Source organism: Pristis pectinata, chromosome 10, assembly GCF_009764475.1.
Source record: "Pristis pectinata isolate sPriPec2 chromosome 10, sPriPec2.1.pri, whole genome shotgun sequence".
Lineage (NCBI taxonomy): Eukaryota > Metazoa > Chordata > Chondrichthyes > Rhinopristiformes > Pristidae > Pristis > Pristis pectinata.
Window position 1 is genome coordinate 76,264,174 of NC_067414.1, and position 17,381 is coordinate 76,281,554.

At 41.8% G+C, this 17,381-nt stretch overlaps 1 protein-coding gene across 17 annotated transcripts in view; it reads left to right on the plus strand.

The window, feature by feature from the left end:
- Positions 1–17,381, plus strand: part of LOC127574826 (myelin transcription factor 1-like protein) — a 372,272-nt gene that overhangs the window by 264,469 nt on the left and 90,422 nt on the right. For all 17 annotated transcript variants that reach the window (XM_052024235.1, XM_052024239.1, XM_052024230.1 and 14 more), the window contains one exon: positions 10,554–10,804. In XM_052024235.1, the coding sequence (XP_051880195.1) occupies positions 10,554–10,804 (251 nt within the window). The remainder of the gene's footprint in view (positions 1–10,553; positions 10,805–17,381) is intronic.

Sequence of the window (17,381 nt, forward strand, 5' to 3'; positions counted from 1 at the left end):
TTAAGTCTGGTGGTACGTGCTCTCAGGCTCCTGTATCTTCTACCCGATGGAAGAGGAGAGAAGAGAGAATGTCCCGGGTGGGTGGGGTCTTTGATTATGCTGGCTGCTTCACCAAGACAACGAGAGGTAAAGACAGACTCCAAAGGGGGGAGACTGGTGTCCGTGATGCGCTGGGCTGTGTCCACAACCCTCTGCAGCTTCTTGCGATCTTGGGCAGAGCAGTTGCCATACCAAGCCATGATACATCCTGATAGGATGCTTTCTATGGTGCATCGGTAAAAGTTGGTGAGAGTCAAAGGGGACAAACCAAATTTCTTTAGCCTCCTGAGGAAGTAGAGGCGCTGGTGAGCTTTCTTGGCCATGGCATCCACGTGGTTTGTCCAGGACAGGTTGTTGGTGATGTCCACTCCCAGGAACTTGAAGCTGTCAACCCTCTCGACCTCAGCACCATTGATGTAGACAGGTGTATGTACACCATCCCCTTTCCTGAAGTCAATGACCAGCTCTTTTGTTTTGTTGACATTGAGGGAAATGTTGTGGTCATGACACCATTCCACTAAGCTCTCTATCTCCTTCCTGTACTCCGATTCATCACTGTTTGAGATACGGTCTACAACGGTAGTATCACCTGCAAACTTGTAGATGGAGTTAGATAGGTAGATGGTCTCTGACTCACCATTTCTACCTGCACTTGGTCCTGCTGAACTGTGCTCAGTGAAACACGCAGTGCAGGTTCCTTAACCTCTATTTGTGGTCCGAAGTTCAACACTTGACAGGGTGAGGGTGCGTCTTCAGAAAGGCTCTCTTCCTCCTGGTGACGTAAGGCTTCTGATAGGTCCAGGAGGAGGAGAGAGCAGCAAAGGTTAGCATGCAATGGCAAGGGCAGGTGATTGAGAGCTCTGTAACCAGACTGCCCTATTGCGTGTGTGAGGAAGAGTTAATTATTACAAGAAGAAGGAAGGAGGAAGAATGGTTGCAATTAAAGATTGATCTTTCAGACAGCATTTGCAGATCCCAAGAGGCTGTGTTCTTGCAAGATGGGGGAATGAGTCCTAGGAGCAAGAGGGGCAATTCAATGTGAGGCATATTTGGATTATGCACATTCAAGCAGAGGTAGCTTAGTGAAATAGTCACAGCATTTGAAATTGCACAGCAGAGAAACAGGCCCTTTGGTTCACCACATCTGTGTCAACCGTCACACCTATCTATACTAATCCTACTTGCCTCCATTAATTCCATATTCCTCGATGTATTACTCACTCAGGTACATGTTAAGATGCTTCATAAATGTTGTTACTGTTCCTGCCACCACCATCTCATCTGGTAGTTCATTCCAGATACCAACTACTCTTTGTGTGAAAAAGTTACTCCTCAGATCCCCTTTAAACCTTCTTCCTTGCACCTTAAACCAACACTCTCTAGCTTTAGACACCCCTACCATGGGAAGCAGACACTTGCTACCTACCCTGTCTATGCCTCTCACAATTTTATGTGCCTCCATCATGTCACCTCTTAGCCTCCTTCACTCCAGGTAGAACAGACCCAACCTATCCATTCTCTCCTGATAACTGAAGTGCTCCAATCCAGGAAATGTCCTGTTCCATTCCAGAAGAGGCATAGGATGCCAGGAAGGGAAGGATCAGCATTACTGAGAGAAAAATAAGGTAAAGCAAGAGCAAGAGCAATATGAATAGTTGTTAAATTTCAACCTGGCAGTGGGGCTGGTGGCATTTACTTGGCTGACACCTCACTTGATTGCTGTTGAGAAATTTGCCAAGGCACCATCAAAAATATTCCGTCCACCTGATTTGCATGATGTGTAGCAGTTGACCTCAAGCTCTGAACTTGTATGACACAGTACTGCCTTCTTTGCAAAGGAGAAAAAAGTCCTGGAGGAAGTTCCATTGCGGAACACCCTTTTCTTTCTTCAAAACGAACATAGTTGTGTCTTTTCATCTGAAACTTATTAAAAACAAGGTAAAAGAATAAGTCGATACGCGTAAGGAACAAAAATCGATCCTAAAGATGAAAATTCAGAATAGCAGGAATGAAAGCAAAAAAATAAAAATGGACTTGGGTATATTGCCGCCTCTAGGAATAAATGATGAAGTTTGCTCAATTCTTTTCTGAAAGAATGTGCCCGTCAAAAAAGAAAGCTGCCTCCTTCAGTGACACACTGATTCAATCTTCCTGCCTGGTTGGGAATGTCAATGAGTGTGTACCTTCACTGGTTCTCATTTTTATCTCTCTGCTCTGAATAGGCTGTGTGTGGAACTGTGGGCTTAATAGATCAGATTGCCCATAATGTGGCTGTTTGAAACATTGAAAACTATGCTTTTCTGACAGAGATTTTTCATAATGGCTTGCATAGCAAAAAGGTGACTTTTGCTGGCAGTAGATTAGATTATTGAACATTGAAACTCTGCCTCAAATCTTCGTATAAGACATTATAGGGCATGAGGAATAAGTGTACTACTGGGACATGGTTACCAAGGTACTGCAGATGCAGGGAACTGCAAACACTGCAGCCACCTAACCATACATTATTCACTATAATTTGTGGCCGCAGCTCTTCAGGACTAACCTTTTGCTGAGATCCACCTGCAGATATGTCTGTAATGGGTTAGTCCTGAGCAGCAGTTGTAGAGCAGCTTTCTGCTCAGCAGAGAGCTAGTTGCAGGATACACACCTGACTGGTGGACTCCTCATGGTGGACTCCTCCAAAGGGGCAGCAACAACATCCACAGATGCAAAATCCATCCACTGAACCTGGCTCAAGTACCGTGGGCCCATTGCAATGAATGGGAGAAATTGGTCATGCAAGAAAGGTAAGTGGAACCTCTGATTTAAGTCAGTTTAAATATTTTTGTGTATATATGTTTCTGATTTTGACATTATGTTTATTTGCTAACAAGTTACATGAGATTTGGAATGTTTGTGCATGTCATGGAGTCATAGAGCAATACAGCACAGATACAGGCCCTTCGGCCCAACCAGTCCATGCCAACCACAGTGCCCACCCAGCTAGTCCCAGTTTCCTGCATTCGGCCCATATCCCTCTTAGTCCCGCCCTTCCATGTACCTGTCCAAGTGCTTCTTAAATGATACTATTGTACCTGCCTCAATCACTTGCTCTAACAGCTCATTCCATGTACTCACCATCCACTGCATGAAAAGGTTGCCTGTCATGTTCCTTTTAAATCTTTCCCCTCTTACCCTAAACCTATGCCCCTTAGTTCTAGATTCCCCTACCCAGGGAACAGACCGTTACCATCCACCTTATCTATGCCTCTCATCATTTCGAACATTTCTATTAGATCGCCCTACATTCTCCTACATTCCAAAGAATGAAGACCTAGTCTGGCCAACCCCTCCCTATAATCCAGGCCCTCGAGTCCTGGCAACATCCTGGTAAATCTTTTCTACCTTCTTTCCAGTTTAACCATGTCTTTCCTATAACAGGGTGACCAAAACTGTACACAGTACTCCAAGTGTGGCCTCACCACTGATTTATACAACGACAACATAATGTCCCAGCTCCTATACTCTCACCCTTCCCCTCCCCTCTTTATACTGGCTATCTCTCCTCTACCTTTTTCAGTCCAGATGAAGGGTCTCAACCTGAAACATCGACTGCCCATTTCCCTCTACAGATACTGCTTGACCAGCTTGTTTTTTGCTCGAGATTCTAGCATCTGCGGGCTCTTGTGCATCCCTTGATTCAGACTGGGAATGCATCCATTCTCTGCCACAGTTCTAATAGACCAAACCTTGGTGCTTCACCCAGTAACCTTCCAACTGCTGTAAACTTGAAGTCATCCAAGACTCTGCTGCCCACACTCTAACTGTGTGTTTGCTAACCCATCGTGGCTTCCACTTGCTCAATGCTTGGATATCAAGTTGGAATTCAAGTCCTTTCATTGGTTACCTCTTCCTCCTTCCTTACAACCCACCCAATATCCACCTTCCCAGTACTTGTCTGCTGTTCCACCACTGGCAGCCATGCCTTCAGTTGCCAAACACACAACCTCTGGAATTACCTTCGTAAATGTCTAGAGCCCACTTTCCCCCTTCAATACTCTTCTTAAAAGTCCCCCTTGACTTTTACCCACCTTCCCTGATAAATCCTTATGGAGTATGGAGCCAAATTACTTTAATAGGAGTTTCTGCTGAGTCCCTTGTTATGTTTTGCTCTGTTAAAGCTGCTACAAGCTGCAAGTTGTTGTTGACAAATCTGTTAACATCAGTCTAAACTCAATCACATTCAGTCTCTCTGCCAATCTGCACCCTGGTCCTTACATGGGAGTCACCGGCCAGCCATAAGCTCACTCTAGTGGTTACCTTGTGTGAAATGAAGTCTGGTTTGTAATGGTATCACTGTGATCTGTCAATGTAGTGATGGTATCTGTCATTGACCTCAAATACATTCCCAGCCAGTCTACACTGGTAGTGAGTACAGTGGTAGAGAGAGTCATTACAATTGTGGAGAGAGTCAGCAGCTTCAAATACCTGGGCGTTAACATATCAGATAACCTGTCCTGGGCCCAGCACATAGATGCAATCAAAAGGAAAGCGCGCCAGCATCTTTACTTTCTTAGGAGGCTAAGGAGGTTCGGCTTGTCACCGAACACTCTAACAAACTTCTACAGATGTACTGTTGAAAGTATCCTGACTGGTTGTATCATGGTCTAGTACGGCAATTCAAATGTGCAGGAAGGTAAGAAGCTGCATATAGTGGACTTTGCCCAATACATCATGGGCACATCCCTCCCCACCATCAGTAGTATCTACAGGAGACGCTGCCTCAAGAAGGCAACATCTATCATCTAAGATCCCCACCATTTGGGCATGCCGTCTTTTTGCAGCTACCATCAGGCAGGAGGTACAGAAGCCTGAAGTCCCACACCACCAGGTTCAAGAACAGTTACTTCCCTTCAACCATTCGGTTCTTGAACCAGCCAGCACAACCCTAATCACCACTACAGTTTAGCAACACTGTGACCACTCTGATCATTTTGCACTAAAATGGACTTCTTTTTGTTCCAATTGTGTTTTTCTCTTGTAAAAATTTTGTATAATTTACGTTTAAATTTATGTTTTTCTTGTGAATGCTGCTTATATGATGCTATGTGCCTGTGATGCTGCTGCAAGTAAGTTTTTCATTGCACCTGTGCACACATGTACTTGTGCATATGACAATAAAATCGACTTTAAACAGTAGCGTCAGCAGGTGAACCAGGGCACAGGGCCTCATTGATCGTCAAGACCATTCTATGAGCTCACACAGGCAGGCACTTGCGCTGGGGAATCTCTGTGCCCCACTGTACTGCCCTGAGTCTCACCCATGAACTAGGAACCGGCCTCTTTGTAGAAGATTCCACCCTGGATCATACCGTGATCCAGAGAGCAGGTGACTGGGAATCTCAAGGCAGCCTGGAGATGTGGTAAGTATACAAGCAAGATAGATTAACACAACAAACCAGTTCAACCAATCGGGATATGGACACAACTACAGTCACAAAGATGAATATCAATGCATTTTTAATTTTTAAGCTGCATTATGTAGTTTTGCAATAAAAAAGCAAACAAAGGAAAAATGACGTTTTTTTTAAAAAATCAGGCCTCTGTACAATAAAATGAGTTGTAATATCTGGTGCATTGTTAAGGGTTCACCAGATGCACCCGTGCTCAGCATCAGAGACCACTCTTTTGAACAAGTTTTGACTTGCTACAATGTAGAGCGTGGTTTTATATATTCACTATCCATTATTGCAGCATTGCCCAACAATCAAACAGAAACCCTGTCACTGCAATTATCTCATTAAATTGACACAGGTCCTTTTTGTTTCTTTACTCTTCAGATAACACAATGATTTACACTCCATTAAACTGTGTAAATTGTGCAACAAGCCACAAGTCACATCTACTGTATTAGAATAAACTGTAGCCAAAAGTTAAACAGTAGATGCAAAAATAATAATTACACCACAAACATCTTAGTTTTAATAGATTTACTGGAGGGCCACAATATAAAAGGAATATGTGAAGTTTTGTCTAACCACTGTGGAACCGCCATTTCTCCACCTTCATGGGCTTTGGGGTGCCAAAGAGCTGTCACAAGCTTCTTTTGACTGTCCAGAGCTGCTCCCACAGAGACAGTGGGTGGGCTGTGCCCGACTGTGAAAGCTCTTTCTTTCCCTGGCAGTTCTCACAGGCATCTCTGCTGCCAGTACACACTCTGAAATGTTGCCTGGACTGAACCATCAAGAGAGGCCAAACACAAATTTGTTTCTGCACGCCACCAATCACTCAATTCTGACCAATTTCATTAAAAAGCACACAGTTTGCTTCAAGTGGCTTCTCCCTTCTTTGTTATCAAAATACCTTTCTCACCACGAGTGCAATATCTCTGAATAATCTTCCTCAATTCTGACTTCTTGCCACCCACAGTGATTTTAGATTTTATCCCCACAGTAGAGATATTAAAATTATCAGCCACATCACATAAGTAGGTTTTAACAGATCATCAATGCCAGACGCTTTCTGTGATCCAGCCCATTTTACAGACAGACTAGAGGTCCAGCTTTCATATAACTTAAGAACAGACAACTTCTATCTAATTCTGCATCAGCCTGGTGAGTGTGCTCTGGTGTCACCATTTCATAATCGTTATTCTATGTCTCTCCTTCCTGATCCTTTGTTTCTCATCCTGCCCTTTTCTTCCCACCCTTTCTCTTTTCTTGCTCAGTCTCTTTTACCCCTATCTCTTCTATTCTCATACTCCCCTATCTTTTTCTTCCTACCTTATCCTTTCAACACTTTTCATCCCTTTCTGCCCCACCCTTCCCATCACTTCTAACCCCCTTCTTTTCCTAGCCCATCCTCTACCTGCCCTTCTTCCTTTCTTTCTTTCCTCTTCACTTCTGCACTTACCAATGCCATCATCCTGTTTCTCCCCACACCCCAAAAAATGGAGGTTAATCGGCCACAGTAAGTTGCCCAAGTGTGTAGGTCAGAGGGGGGATCTGGAGAGGAATTGATGGGAATGTGGGTAGAATTAAATAGGTCAGGACAGGATTAGTGTAAAAATGAATGGATGATGGTCACAGCAGCCTCAGTGGACCCAAGGGCCTGTTCCTGTGCTATATCTCTCCATGGCTCTTCCTATTCCTTTTCAGCCTTCTTTTTGTGGTCTGTAGGTTCCTTCATGTTACTGTTTACAAAGGCCAACAACAGAAGTAATAGAAGGCATGCGAGGTGCTTGTCTTCATCAGCAATGGCATAGAATATAAGAGCAAGTTTTTCATGTAACAACTTTATAAAAAAAATTGGCAAGGCCACACGTGGAATATTGTGAGCAGTTCTGGTTGCCACACTATAGAAAGGATGTGATCGCACTGGAGAGAGTTCAGAGGAGATTCACCTGGACGTTCTCTGGCTTGGAGCTTTTCAGTTATAAGGAGAGATTGGGTGGACTGGGTTAAGTTTCCCTGGAGTGAAGGAGGCTGAGGGGTAACCTGATACAGGGATACAAAATGATGAAGGGGATAGATGTGGTATAATGTGAGAGGTAGGGGGTTTGGAGGGGATCTGAGGGGGAATTTTTTTCAGACAGAGTAGTTGGAATCTGGAATGTGCAGCCTGAGGTGTTGATGGAGACAGATACTCTCACAACATTTAAGAAGCATCTAGATAAGCAATTGAATCATCAAGGCATGGCAGGCAATGAACCAACTGAGGGTAAAAGGGACTAGAACAGATAAGTACAATAGTCAATGTGGACATGGTGGGCTGAAGGGTCTGTCTCTCTGCTGTATGACTATAATTCTAATACGTTACAGTGCGGTTGCATTCCAAAGAAACGAGCTATATCACAATTTTGCATAGCATGAAACCACATCATCTGCACATGCATCAAGAAACACAAGTTGAAAAAGAAATTTTTGTTGATGTATTTACCTTTTGTTCACATAAATTCCATGGGAGTGAATTTGATTCTGTATCTCAAATTTTTGGGTGTTGATTTGTGAATTCTGTAAGGACAAATTTCCATAACCTGAATGGCCATAACACAATGGTTGCCTGTAGAAATACAGCTATCAATAGAATATTCCTTACTGAAGGCAGTAAGCTCTCAGCTAATGTCAGTATCGGATATGACAATGTACCAAATCTTGTACTATATGTTACACTCAGTTCCTAAAGACACAAAGTCTTATATATATTGCAGTCCTCCTTCTATTCTGGTTCTTTCCAATCCCTTCTCTTCCCACCCTATCCCATCCCTTATTATTACCTTCCTTCCTCTTTCTCTTTCTGACCTATTCCTTCTCATCCAATGCCTTCTCATCTCATCCTGCCCTATTCTCTCTCATTCTGCCCCATCCCTCCTCTTCCTCTCCTTCCCGTCCTTCCCCGTTGCCCTGTCTCCCGTTGCCCCATTCCTTTTCTTCCTGCTCCTTCCCCATTCTCGCTATTCCTGCCCCATCCCTTCTCATCGTTCCCTTTCTCTTTCTGCCTCATCCCTTCTTTTCCTGCCATTAGTGTCCATGATCTGTTCAGTGTTGCAATTTACTAATTCCAATAACAAAAGTACATCTTCCTTGCCTCAAAATTGCATAAGTATGTTAAAATTTGGTTCATTTTTCATTGGAGTCAACACGGAAAATTATAATTTGAGTTGTTAACTTCTGTATGAGCTTACATCCATTTTTATGAGACTGAACTAGTTACCTAACTGGAGACAGATTTTATTTCCTCAGGTAAAAACTGTAGAATGAAATCTTATCAGTTAGCATGTTTCATATTTCTTCTTTCCTTAAGGCCTTTCAAAATACCACCTTTGATCTATCTTTTTTTTCAAGAAAACAAGATGTAAGAAGACACAACATGTGCTCAGCTGTTTACTGTTTTACTTTTGTGGGACCATTTTTGGTTACTGGGTAGATGTGTGCACTGGAGGCTAGAGACTTGACGGAAATTGGGCCTCAAGTCTTGTCATATATTCTCTCCAGACTGCAGCTGGCAGCCTGGCATTCAGAATCAGCTTTCCACCTTGAAGAAGAGTAATCTAGTGTAGGTGCTTGCTTTAGCACATGCTTTTAAGGTTGGGGGGGGGGGAGTATGAAGGTGACATGAGAGGCAAGCTTTTTATGCAGAGAGTGGTAGGTGCCTAGAATGGGTTACCAAGGGTAGTAGTGGAAGTAGGAGAGCTTAATAGGCTTTTAGATAGACACCTGAATATGAAGGGAATGGAGGGATATGGATGATACACAGGAGGAGGACATTTAGTATAAACTGGCATCAAGATCAGCACAACATCATGGGCTGAATGGCCTGTCCAGTGCTGTACTGTTCTATGTGCCTCACTGGAAGAGGCTGAATTGCAACCTGCTAGGAGTGGGACGAGGAAACCAAAGTGGGCTTTGCAGCTAGCATGGACTGGGAGACCAACAATGTTGTTACAGACGCAAGGGGGGAGCTCCCATTCCTCCTTATTGCACACAAAGGTAATGTTAATGGAAAATATTGATTTGGTGATGGCCTCCTTTTAAAGGGCCATGAGTTCAGCCACTGAAAAACTATAGCTTCTGAAGAAAACATGCCGAATTGGGCTTCCCTCAATCCAAGATAGGCTCTGAAACAGGTCTTTCATTAACATATGCCTGGTTCAAGCAACCACCAGGGTTGCCTGGATATCAGCCATCCCAATATGGCGGCAGATATTTGTCCTTAGGTGGGGAGACTGTGCTGGGAAACTTGTGGTTTTCCCTGCACTTTTGCATCCAATGAACAACAGCTACAGATTTTAAACCCTAATCCTCACCTAATTCATATCGATGCAGTAGTAAGTCAAGAGGAGGCACAAGAGACTGCAGATGCTGGAATCTGGAGTAACACACAAAATGCTGGAGGAACTCAGCAGGTCAAGCAGCATCTATGAAGGGAAATGGGATGAAGGGTCCAAATGAAGGGTCTCAACCCGAAATGGCGATGGTCCATTTCTCTCCATAGATGCTGCCTATTCCACTGCGTTCCTCCAGCATGTTGTGTGTTGCATTAGTAAATTAAGACAATTCAATCGATCTTCAATATTTCCCTCTTGATTCATCCATAAGCATATATTTAATATACACATTATAAAATTACTAAAACAATTGCACAGAGGAAAGTATTTGGAATTAGATGTACATATTAAACTATAAAACCTGAAAGGGAATTTGCTGAAACTTGCAATATTTTAATCTCACTGTACCTTGATATAATGCCTGGAAACAAATACTGAATACCTCTAATAGGTTTATCTGATGTCTTCCACTCTCCACAGGTTGATAGGGAATCTTCGTTTAAAATGTAAGGTTTAAAACTCTCAGTGAGAGACTGGACTAAGGATTTTGTAGATGAACATGTAATGTGTTCCTACACCAGAATCCCAGAATGCAATTTAAGGGCCAAATTTATGTTAAAAAGAAACAACACAAAATCTTGTTGCTGACGTTTAGTTAATAGAATAATTAGTGGTCATGTGTTCCCTTTATTGCTTGTTGTTACAGCAAAGCGATTTTGTAAGAACTCCAGTTCAGCCAGCAGCACGACGAGCAGCTATGCTCCCAGCAGCAGCAGCAGCAGTGTCAGCTGTGGCGGAGGCAGCAGTGCCAGCAGCACCTCGAGCAAGAGCAGCTTCGACTACACGCATGACATGGAGGCAGCACATATGGCAGCCACGGCTATTCTGAATTTGTCCACCAGGTGCCGAGAGATGCCACAGAACCTCTCAACCAAGCCTCAGGATCTATGTGCCAGGGTAAGTGATGTCCTTTCCAAAGGTTTCCTCCAGTGTAATTAGCAATCATGGCTCCATCATCCACAAGGCTATGTACGTGCACATATACAGGCCTAAGCACAAAGAAAACCCAGATAACATTGATGAACATATAATGCTATGGCCTTACTGAAGAGGCTGGCTTAGTGGAAGTATTGTAATTGATCCTTTAATCTGTGAACCTGGGCTTTTAGCAAGGATTTCAATTTAGAAATTATTGAATGAGGAGAGTTTTCATTCTGGTTCAGTTCCGACAATTGTCTTCAGGTAGTGGAGCAAAGGAAAACTCCAGTTTGAGACGTGTTTTTACATATTTTCCCCCTTGGGTGAAGGGTGGCAATGCTGGGAATGTAAGGTCACAACTGTACTCTCACTTCTGCATTTTAAGTATAAAGGGCAGGGCATGACTCCACCGTTCCGTCTCCTGCCACACGGGCTTAGAATAATATGGAAGGTAATGACTATGTGATGTCAAGTTCAATTTAAAACACGTCTGGGAATTCCAGATGCCGTATAAACTTAAGGCCTTACAAAACCTTTTAAGGATGTGGAAGCAGAGCTCTTTGAGAAATAATTCATAATAAGAATTTTTTTTAAAAAGGCAAAAATGCTAAAAAAAAACATATCTCACATTGGTCTCAAGGAACTGGAACAAGCTCTTCAATTCCTTGAGACCAATGTGTCAGTAAGCAGGGATTCACCTCCTCGTGCAACGACTGGATTTCCAGCCAAGCTGCATAAGTAACGTATTGCTTACTAAGATTCAACGTTGTAGCCACTGACCCATATTGATAGCTTTAGCTATAATCACAACCTAACACTTCATTTTTTTGTGTTAAAACATAGAACATAAAACAGTATAGCACAAGAACAGCCCACAATGTTGTGACAAACTGATTAAAACTGGTAACTAAATGCCTAACTAAACTAGTCCTTTCTGTCTACACAAGGTCCATATCCCTCCATTCTCTGCACATCCATGTGCCTATCTAAGAGCCCCTTAAATGCCTCTATCGTATTTGCCTCCGCTACCACTCCTAGCAGCGCATTCCAGGCACCCACCACTCTGTGTTTAAAAAAACACTTGGCTGGAAATCCCCTTTTAAAATCTATGAGATGACTTAAGTGCACAATTTCAAGAAGCACTCCTCTTGCATTTCCTCAGCATGATTTTTCTTTTTCCCATGTCTTACTCAAAGCATTTTTAAGGCAGTTAATTTATGCAGTGGGTTTATACCCATTAGATACCTGGTTGAGGAGACGAAACTAATATTTTCAGAGTCCATATTAATGCAGTTGAGCAAAATTTTTAGTCTGCACTTCTAGAGAGGCTGGAAGTTCTGTGCCACATTATCTTGTGCCTGAAACACTCTAATAATCCTGCACTTACTTTTCACACAGATGGTTATATGGAACAGGTTGCCAGAGGAAGTGGTAGAGGCGGGTACAATTACAACATTTAAAATACATTCAGACAGGTAAATGGATAAGAAAGATTGAGAGGGATATGGGCCAAATGCAGCCAAATGGGATTAGCTCAAGTAGGAACCTAGGTCAGCGTAGACAAGTTGGGCCGAAGGGCCTATTACTGTGCTGTATACTCTATGACTCCATGACTCTACTCCAATGTCTTTATCCTTTCCATGTCTAATTATTTCTTAAAATCCCATTTTCTGAGAAATGTTTTGTGCTTCTCTTTCAGCTAGTGTAAAACTAACAATTGAGAGATCATTGATAATAAGTATAATAACAATGCTGAAATTTCAAAAAAAGCTCGCTCTTCAGCTCCTTGAGACTAATGTGCTATTTAATTAGATCATGGCTGATCCATTTACCCACTGGCACATCATATTACTTGATTCTCTATCCAAGATGACTCTCACAATTTCAGCCTTGAAAGTGCCAACTTTCTCCGCATCTCCTGCCTTTTGGCACAGAGAATCCTCGATTCCTAATATAGCATAATAATTTGCTTCTCAATTTTATTCCTCACTGGCTTAGCTTTAATTTTAGGATTATGTCCTCCTATTCTTGATACCCCTCACAGTGGAAATACTTTATCCTGACTCTCCAGTACAAGCATATTTTTCTTGAAGTACCTTAAAACTACATGTAGTGTTTTTAAATAATTTTTTTATAGTATGTGGATGTTATCGGCAAGGTCATCATTTATTGCCCACAAAATTGTCCTTTGGAACACTGAAGTCAGCCACTTCTTGAAAGGTTGCAGTCTGAGGGATAATGTTATTAGGTAGAAAGTTCCAGGATTTAAGCCCAGTGATAATGAAGGAACAGTAACATATTTCCAAGTGAGGATGGTGTGCAACTTGAATGGGAAATTGTAAATGGTGATGTTCCTCATGAGTCTGCTGAATTTGTCCTTCTTCATGGTAGAGCTTACAAATTTGAGCAGTACTTCTGGAGTAGTCTTGATAAGTAACTAGTGAATTTCATGCATGAGACACACGACGTCAGTGGTGTGAAAATAATGAAGAGGATGAATGTTTAGGTTGGTGAGTGGGGCTCAATCAAGAGAGCAGTCTTATCTTGCATGGTATTGAGCTTCTTGAGTGTTTTTGGACCTGAACTCATCCAGGCAGATGGAAGGTATTCCATCGCACTCTAACTTGTGTGCTGGAGATAGTGGAAAGGCCTTAGGGTATCAGCAAGTGAATCACTTGCCACAGGATACCCAATCTGTGACCTGTTCCTGTAACTACAGTTTATAGGTAGGTCTGGTTAAGTTTCTTGGCAGTGTTGACCCCCAAGATATTGATGATAGGGAATTCAACAATGATGATGCTGTTGAATATCAAGGAAATGTTGCTAGATTCTCTCTTGTGGGGATGGTTATTGACTGGCAGTTGTGTGACATAAATGTTACTTGCCACTTATCAGTTGATACCAGAATGTTGTCCAGGTCTTGCTGTGTGGAGGCATGGATTGCTTCATTATTTGAAGAGTCATGAATGGAACTGAACATTGTGCAATCATCAGTGAAGTTTATGATGGATGGAAGGTCATTGATGAAGCAGCTGAAGTTTGGTCTTAGCAGACTGTCCAGATGACCTTCTCGAACAGTGTTTCAGAGGTGAGATGATTAACCTGCAGTGGCCAGATTTAATTTCCTTCATGCAAGATCTGACTCTGGCCTCTGGAGAGCAGTCCCCTTGATTTTCTTAATAACCCATTTTATCAGGACTACTCTATGCCAAATTCTGTTCTTATATCAAGGGCAGTCACTCTCTTCTAGGGTTCGATTCTTATGCCCATGCATGGGCCAAAGTTACATTGAGGTCTGGGTCTAAGAAGTACTGGCAGTACCCAAACTGAGTGACAGATGAGATTAGCGAGTGAGTACAGACAAGAAGCAAAGTGGTCTGGTCCTGCTCCTTTTTATATTTTATGGCAGCTTATTGAATGTCAATGATCTCTTCAATCACCTGGTTAATGATTGAGGCTGATTGGATTTGTCCTGCTTTGTGTAGACATGTCACACCTGACCAACCTTTCATGTTGTCAAGTGGTTTCATAATTCAAGAAGGTATCTGGTGGTGGTTGTAGTCGACAAAACATAATTTCCTATCCTTTGTACATCAACCCACCCATGATGGCTTTTGGTACCTAAGTTTCAAATAGTTTGTGTACTTGGATGCCCCCCTTTCTTTGCTCCCTTGTGTTCCCAGTTTCTCATTATTTGGATATACTCTGTTTTTATTGCCTAAGGTCCAGAACAGATCCCTACATACATAAGACTCCAACTGCCATAGTTTTGCTTACTCATTGTTTATTTCCCATTGGATCTTCCTCATTCCAGCTGCATTATTCACTGTCCCTCCTAATGTCAGTTGAGTCATTTGCAAACTTGGACACAGAGTTCTTTTATTCAAGCCATTAATGAATAGAATAAAAATCTGAGACCTCGGAATTGGAGAACACCACGTCACAATGCTGTAATAAAACCAAGATTTCCTGGAATTACTCAATGATTCAGGCAGCATGTCGGGATGGAAAAACATTTCAAGTCAATGCTTAGAGATATAATAAATGTTAATGTGCAGAACAGTCTAGATGGGATATTTGGAGCAGGAGTGTAAAAAAAATGTGAAAAGCAGGAAAGATGACAAAAGGGGTGATAGTTTAAGGCCAAAGGGAGGTAATGGAACAAATAAAGGGAGCAACAGTTGGATCTAGATGACATATAAATGAGAGAAGCAGCATCGTTTTCTAAAATTGTTGAATTCATTGTTGAGCCCAAAAAGCTACAATGTGTTTGAATGAAAGGTGATGTGTTGTCACGTGAGTTTGTGTTGAACTTGATTGAAACACCTTAGGGAGCAAGGACCGAGACTGAAAGATGACAGAGGGGTGAGGAATTGAAATGACAGTAAGCTCAGAATTACCCTTGTGAACTAATTGGAGATGTTCAGCAAAGTGGTCGCCCAGTCTGCATTTGGTTTCCCTAGTGCAGAGGAGGCCACACTAAGCAGATAATGCAGTACACTACATTGAAAGAAAGACAGATAAGTCACTGTTTCACCTGGGGAAAGATGTAAGGTTCCTGGAGAGTGTGAAGGTATGCGGGAAAACTTGTATGAGAAATTGATGTGGGAAGGAATTGGGTTTTGCGAGTGATTGAGGAGTGAACCAGTGTATCATGAAGGAAATTATCCCTCTGGAATACTGAAAGGAAAAGGAGGGAAGATGTGTCCATGCTGAAAGTTCCCTAAGTGCAATGAATGATCTGTTGAAATAAGAGCATGAAAGGTGAAAACAGGAGAAATCTTTTATGGTTCTAGTAAGGAGAAGAAAGGGTAGGAGCAGAAATCCAGGAAATGGAATGGACATGGTTGAGAGCTATGTTAATCACCATGGATGGTAATCAATGTAATCAAGGTGTCAGTGGAAATCAATTAGATTGCAATGAATAATAACTTATGATCTGAAGTCAAGAAAGGAAAGGGAAGTGCAAGTGAAGGGTTGTAAATTAGAAATAATATTGATAAAATTATTAATATCAATGAAAATTTTAAAATCAGTGTTTGTTGAACCTGGAGCTGTGTAGGTCAGCAAGCACATTTGATAAGGACATGGGGCTTGGAGCAACGTAGAACGTAGTTAACTGAGCTTTGGATGATCTCAAGTTAATGAGGAACAGAAAGAGGTAGGCCAGGCAGGAGTGCGTTGGTGAAGTCATGTTTAGAGGTAACAAAGGCATGGATGATTCTTTCGACAATGGATGAACTGAGTCAGGGCAGGAGTCACATGATATTAAGGAGATAAAAATAGGTTATCTTGGAGATGACATAGAGATGAGTTTCAGTGCTTAACTCTGATTCAATTATAAAATGAGGCTGTGAACAGTCTGTCTTAGTTTCTGAAAGGTGCCGAAGAGAGGAATAGAGTCGTTAGCAGGCGACAGGAGTTTGTGACTGGGACCAAGGACTAATGCAGTATTTATGGGTGACTAATCTTCACATAAATTGAGCAAATCATATCAGCAAAGGTAATCTTGAAATTGAGAGTATGGAATCCTTTCAAAACAGTTTCTTAGAACGATATGTTGCGGATACAACCAGAGAACAGACTATTTTAGATCCAGTCATATGTAACAAGGCTTTCCTTTTATAAGGAAGACACCTCCTTGTAAGTAAAGGATCCTCTGGGGAAGGGTAATTGTGATGAAATTTCATATTCACTTTGAGGATAACAAACTTGCACCTCAAAGTAAGATCTTAAACATAAGACCCAATAAAGGCAATTATATTGGAGTGAGGAGAGAATTAGCTAAAGTGAATTGGGGATATAGATTAAAAGATAGATGAGCATTGGGAGACAGTTCAAGAAATACCTCATAATTTTCAAGAAAGATGCATTCCATTGAAAAATAAGGGCACTTTTTGAAGAGGGATCCATCTGTGGCTGACTAAAAAGGTTGAAGTGATGTTAGATTGAAAGTAAAGGCTGATAATGTTGCAACAAAAATGTGATGCTTGAGGATGAGGGTACAAATTATATATACCAAAACTTACAGGAGGTTAGATGGCAAAAGGAGAGGAACTTAGAGTAATCATTATCACAAGAGAAAAAATATTAGGCAAACTGAAGGAACCAACAACTGATAATTTCCCTGAATTGGTTGACCTGCATCTTAATGTTCTGAAGGAAATGTCTGCAAAGATGATGGATACATTGGTTGTCAACTTCCACAATATCCTAGATTAACGTCCATAGGTTTGCAAAGCTACAAATGTTACATCACCACTTAAGAAAGAAAGACTGGAGAAAGCAGGGAACCATTGTTAGTTTAATAGATGATGTCAGGAAAATGGTGAAAATTATTGTTAAGAACTGTTAATAGGGAACTTAGAAAATCATTAAATGATTACAGAATCACAGAGTGATTACAGTGTAGAAGACCATTTAACCTTTGAATCCATACCAACTCTATGCAACTAGTCCCTTTCCTAAATCCACTCCCCACACCCTGCTAATTCTTTCTTTTGAAATACTTTATCAGCTGCCTTTTCAATGCTACACCTGAATTCTATCATTGTAT